At 36.6% G+C, this 6033-nt stretch overlaps 1 protein-coding gene across 1 annotated transcript in view; it reads right to left on the reverse strand.

Annotated features, from left to right (window-relative positions):
* Positions 1-1771: 1771 nt before the first annotated feature.
* Positions 1772-6033, reverse strand: part of LOC106531627 (sulfotransferase family cytosolic 2B member 1) — a gene marked incomplete at its 5' end in the record, with an annotated part of 5375 nt that continues 1113 nt past the window's right edge. The window contains 2 exon segments of the mRNA XM_014027531.1: positions 1772-2360; positions 4073-4253. Of these exon segments, the coding sequence (XP_013882985.1) occupies positions 2245-2360; positions 4073-4253 (297 nt within the window).

Here is a 6033-nt window from a genome sequence, read left to right on the forward strand (position 1 = left end):
ATTTACTACTACTACAGGAACATCCAGTATTTTGTTTTAAGTTGTGGTGTGCATGACATGTGGCAACAACCAACTGGTTTAGTCAAACACCAAGTAATAGAAATTTTAACCCATTTTCTTAACTTTTCAGAACAAGATGTTCATTGAACTTCGAATAAACAAACACATAAAAACATACAAATTGGGTTATATCTGCTACTTGTCAGGTTTTGCTGGAGGAATGAACCCAAGTCCAGACAGAGGTGAAGAGTAAAATAGAAAAATGATTTATTAAATAAAACAAAAACTGACGTGGCAGTAAATAACAAAAAGTCAGGAGACACTGGGAAATAATGATAACCAAACAGTAGGACATGGCCAAATAATAAACCAGCAAGGGAAGTGGYGGATCTGACCAGAATATTTACTAACAGAGGAAAGAGGATGATGAGCGACAGCTGAGGATGACTGATTACTAAAGGACAGACAGGTGAGTATAGTTGACAGGGAAACTGACAGGAAACAGACTGAGGACAGATGAGAAGTAATGGCACATGGACACAAGAGAGAGACAGCAAACAAGACAAAGARCCCTACACTACTGTTTCATATTCTATGAATATACAGCATGTAGTCCTTTGCACAGAACAAAAATAATTTATAACTTGCATTTTTTTCTTTGACTGACAGATTCTCCCTTTAAATAAAWTTTCCACTCAAAAGGATTGTATTTACAGAATTTCAGCTCATGTTTGTCAGGATCTGTGTTTTGTARTTTGTATTGCCTTTGTTGAGCCCTCTTGATCTTGGTGTTTTGTGTTTTCAGCTTCCCCAGTGATGTTTCCCACATGCTGTTCAACTCCTGCTCCTCCTACTCTCACCTGTTCCTCGTTGTTGCTTCCCTTAGTTTTGGTCTGTATCCATCCATCCATCCATCCATCCATCCATCCATCCATCCATCCATCCATCCATCCATCCATCCATCCATCCATCCATCCATCCATCCATCCATCCATCCATCCATCCATCCATCCATCCATCCATCCATCCATCCATCCATCCTCTTGACCTGTTTCTTACTTTTAGGGTCATAGGTTGTTTCTCCTGTCAGTGACAGGATGATTCCAACTTGACAGTGAAAAATAAAAAGCACTTCATAGAATGTTGTCTGAGTTTGTTTATTGCAACAGCAGGAACACAGAGATCAACATCAAGCAGTGGTCCTCAGRCAAGGTCCTCAAAGACCYCTATCCTGCATGTTTTACTGTAGATYCTTCCCTGCTTTGGCACACCTGATTTACATGAATGAGTGATTGGCAGGCTTCTGCAGAACTTAAAAACCTGCCAAAGAGCAGGAGAACAACTAAAATCTCCCCCTGCTCTCTGCTTCTTTGAGGGAGTTGAGTTTGCCTTTATATARTGTTTGACAAACATCATTATGTCCTTTTAATAAAGCAAGATTTCATCCTAAGGAAATGCTGGGTCAAGGGAAAACACAAGGATAAATACAAATGATATCTAAGAGTGATTTTAACGAATCTTGTTCTAGCTWCAATCATTCTTTCTACTGATAAACAAGGTACCCAGAAAAACTGAATAGTGAATCAGTGCCACTGTTTAGGTCTCTATGTTAACAGTTTAGAAAATGTAGGGTTTGAGTTTACTACTGCATTAAAACAACCAAGAAATATGTAAATGAGACATTTTTAATTGTGAAATAAAACAATTAGTGTTATCTTAAAGTTATGATGAATCTAAATGATCAGTGTGAACAAAATGACAATTTGCATCATTCATTTTAAAACAGTATATTTTAATAGTGTCTCCACAACTGAGTCATGCCTCCTGAAAATGACAGWTGAAGTAGGGGACAGGATGTAGCAGGTGACCCAGCTCTCAAACAACGTACTGAAATCTCAGATGTAGAAACATCATGTCTGATTGTGTTGTCTCAGTGCGAGARAGGTAACTAAATAATCCCTCAGAACTTGCTGTTCTCATAACAACCTAATCACAGAATAAAAGTGWACTGACTACACAATGATTTTAACATATTCTAACCATCTCATGTATAATTGTGTGTGAAATGCAGTTAAGACTCAATAGAAATCAYCAAATTTCTTAGAAAACCAAAAGTATTTTTTGTTATGTAAATCTCATTAAGTAAATCTTAAAGTCAGCTGCAGTCKCTTATTTTATTTGTTAATTATAACTAAAATGTGGAGGTCTTCTCTTTATTCCCAGACTTCATTCTGTCTTTGCTGGTCAGTCCAGGCTCCATGGCAGAGAGAAGTTCTCTCCCTCCAGCTCTTTGCGAAGGACAGATGTGAACCGGGCCAGTTGTTCTGAGTTGAAGTGGTTTTTCCAGTCTCCAGCAATTCCTGCCACAAAGAAGCACATCAACCAAAAAACATGAAAACAACATATTAATGATGAAAAAATAAAACAAAAGCAGAAACTACTGTAAATAGCCAAACTCTGCATCGATGACAGATGGACCGAACTGAAGCAGGTTTGTGTTCAAATGGTTTAGTAAAAGTAAAAACCGAAACACACACAGGCATAACTGAATGAGTAGAGTTTTAGTAAAAAAAAATAAAAAAGGTCGACTGACGTGTGCAAATTGGACTTGAACCTAAATATTGGTTCAAATAATTACTTTTGAGTTCACTAATATGGAAAAAAGCCTTGAAAACAATTGGAGAACATGAATTGTAGAGTTTTTAATAAATAAAACCCCATAAACAGTTGTTGTTGTTGTTGTTGTTGTTCTTTTTTTTAAAGAAAAGTTTTTAAAATTTTATATTTTTAATGCAGACTGAGGACTAGAGTTTTATCGGGAAAATATTTTAAAAACAGTATTTTTAAGCAGTAATGTCTGGCGGTCGATTTTTCCTCTAATGAACAGTTATTGGCATGAAGTTAAAATAACTACATAGGGTTAAATCAAACTATTTCTTAATGTTGTTGTTGTTGTCGTTTTTTCTGGCTGCTCTCATCTTCAGYAGCTGCCACAGTGAGCAAACTCACACAATAATAATTTTTATGCCTGAGGTTTYTCATGATGCAACCATAGACCACTGAGCCWCAGACCACATGTGTGGAGCAGGGAGATGGCATCTACATTATCTGTAGGGGTAGGTGGGTAGATGAGGGGTTGGGACCTTCCTCAAGCATCAACTGTCTCTAACCTCTGCAGCACTGCTTCATTTACTTATTGTTACAACACGATGAGGCAAAATAAACTGCTGATTATTTGTAACAGGAAGTGACTTTTTCAGGATTCTTGGTCACAAGGACTTGTTGCATGAAGCTATCTTAGTTTCCTTGAACTTTAACCACAAAAGGAACGGCTTATGAGTGCAACTTACTGGTTCTAGATAAATAAGTTTATGACATCTAAATGGATTCATTTTGTATGTAAATTTTAAATAGTCCAGAATGGAAACTTGGACACCCATTCACGCAAAAAACTACAGCATATAATAGATAAATCATCAAAAATTACAGGCTGTGTCCTCCCATCCATTGACACATTGTATCATAAACGCATTACACAACGAGCAACAAAGACCATCTCAGACCCCTCTCATCCTGCATATCATTTGTTTACACTTATGCCTTCTGGAAGACGCTACAGGTCCTTATCAAGAAAAACAGTAAGATTCAAAAACAGTTTTTTCCCAACTGCTGTATGGTCACTAAATCAGATCACTAATTAATATCCTTTAGTGCACACTTTGTTTGTTTGTATTGTTTGTACTGACACAGAGATGGGAGCATGTCATGCTGTACCGGAAGCAAATTCCACCAACTTGTTGTGTGGTCATTAATAAATGAATCTGAATCTGAATCTGAACAATCCACCGGAAGGATGTATTAAAATATTGCAGAGGTGCATTTTACTGGGKTGAATTTAACCTGTATACAGTGCTTCTTAACAAATCTTTTAGTACTGAGATACATATCATACGTCATAATAAAATCCCCATTATACCAAGATATTATTTGTAGATCATATCATCTGAACAATCTGTGTGAACTCCTTGTTGGTCTTTAGACATGTAATAATGATGGAAGATTAGAGACGTACCTTTCCTCAGAAAAGGAGCCTTCTCGATGTCCATGTATTTCTTGGGGACCAGGCTAAAGTTGGACATGGGGTTTGACTTCATGGTCTTGAAAGAGCATTGTTCTGCTATCTTCTGAATGACTTCTTCACTCAGATTATTGCCCAGAAAGTCTGACATAAGCTTGATAGATGCTGGCAGGTCCTAGAAGAGAGTTACAGTACATAGTGCTTCACTTACAACTCCTTGTATTTACATAGTTTAACATAACATTTTCATTCTGAATTTTTACACATCTTTTGCTATTGAGCATTTTCAAATTGGTAAATCTGTCATCAGATAAACAACATATGACATAATGAAGATTTTATATTATTTATTTAACATAATGGATGTCAAAATGCGTCAAAGAAGCATGAAAGAAAAAAATACAATTTGAATACATCTATAGGAACTAAAAATGGGGCATAGAAATTAGTTCCAGTTAATGAAATGCCCTTGAAAAATTAACCTTCTTAAGCATGTGTCAAATTCAAGGCCCATGGACTAAATGTGGCCTGCCACAGTATGTTGTGTGGCCCACAAGAGCTTCAAAGTTGTATTAATAAAACAAGCATATGCTGCTTTAAAGTAGACATGTGCTTTTGAATCCTTATTTTTCACATTAAAAGCATTCAGCTGGGATCTATATAAAGTGGAACTGCAATGCTTTGGTTGAATTCTTCCTTGTCGTAACTCCACATGCCCCCCTTTCACCCATTTTCTGAGGTGTGTCTCAGATCAACTCGTTTTGAGGCTGTCTCTCCACTTGCAAATCGTAAATTTAAACTGGAATGTCCCTCCAGTGGGAACTCCACCAAAAAGTGGAAAAGTTCAGAATTCTAGGCCGTCGTAGCTACTCACCACAACTCAACAATGAGTCTGATTCTCTTACTTTTACTTTTAATAGTATTTCTGTATTTATCTCACATTTAGTCAGTTGTACACATAGTATTTTTTTCAGTGTTTAAAATAAGACATGTTAAAACACTGTTTCTATACACAAAATACCACATAGAGCTCAGTTGTGTTTGTTGGTCACTCAGCTGCAACAATGAGACGAAGAATGTGATGTTTTGTTTTTAGTCAAAGTTACACACGAAATGTCAAAGTAATTTACAACTGACCCTTTGAGGGCAAACATAATGTTTGTTTGGCCCTCTTTGAAAATAAATTTGACACGACTGATCTACAGGATTTCAGTGCGTCTATACAAGCAGATGTTTTCATCACGGTCTGTATCATTTGAGTGTTTTTTTTACAGTTTCTGTCTTTTTTTGTTTACATCCTCCTGCCTGTCTCTGCCCCAGCCCCGCCCACTCTCACCTGCTCCTCATGTTTCTCTTCCAGGTGTTTCTTGTTGTAGCTCATTAGTTCCTCTTTATATTTTGTTCTCTGTCTTCAGTCTGTGTCAGTGTTTTGTTTGTATCATGTCCTCTACACTCAGTGTGTGTTCTGGTTCCTTGTACCCTGGTTCTTTTCTTTTCTTTTCTTTTCTTTTCTTTTCTTTTCTTTGTAAGTACTTTTTTCCTGCCTTGTCAGCCTTTTTTTATTTTTGTTAAATAAAGCCTTTTTTGCAACCTTGTTTGCCTATCAATCACTCAGTTCTGCACCAGGGGTTCAACCAACCGTATAAATCATTACAGTATTGGTAGGTTACTGAAATAGGGGCTCTAATCCAGTGGTTACCAAACTTTTTATCTTCTGACCCACAAAATATCCATGGCAAAAACTTGTGACCCCAAATATTACTGGTCTGAGTACATAAACTTTGTTAATAACCCTAAAAACACAGGCTTTTTGACAATCTAAACAGCTTGTACACAAATATAAATACTTATTTATACTTATTTTGTGTTTTTGTAATAATTATAGAGAAAAGATTACGCCAGCAATCAATTTATTACCTTTTAAATTGATTTCTGGAGATTATCCAAGGTGCTTC

The sequence above is a fragment of the Austrofundulus limnaeus genome, unplaced genomic scaffold (genome assembly GCF_001266775.1).
Source record: "Austrofundulus limnaeus strain Quisiro unplaced genomic scaffold, Austrofundulus_limnaeus-1.0 Scaffold658, whole genome shotgun sequence".
Classification (NCBI taxonomy): Eukaryota; Metazoa; Chordata; class Actinopteri; order Cyprinodontiformes; family Rivulidae; genus Austrofundulus; species Austrofundulus limnaeus.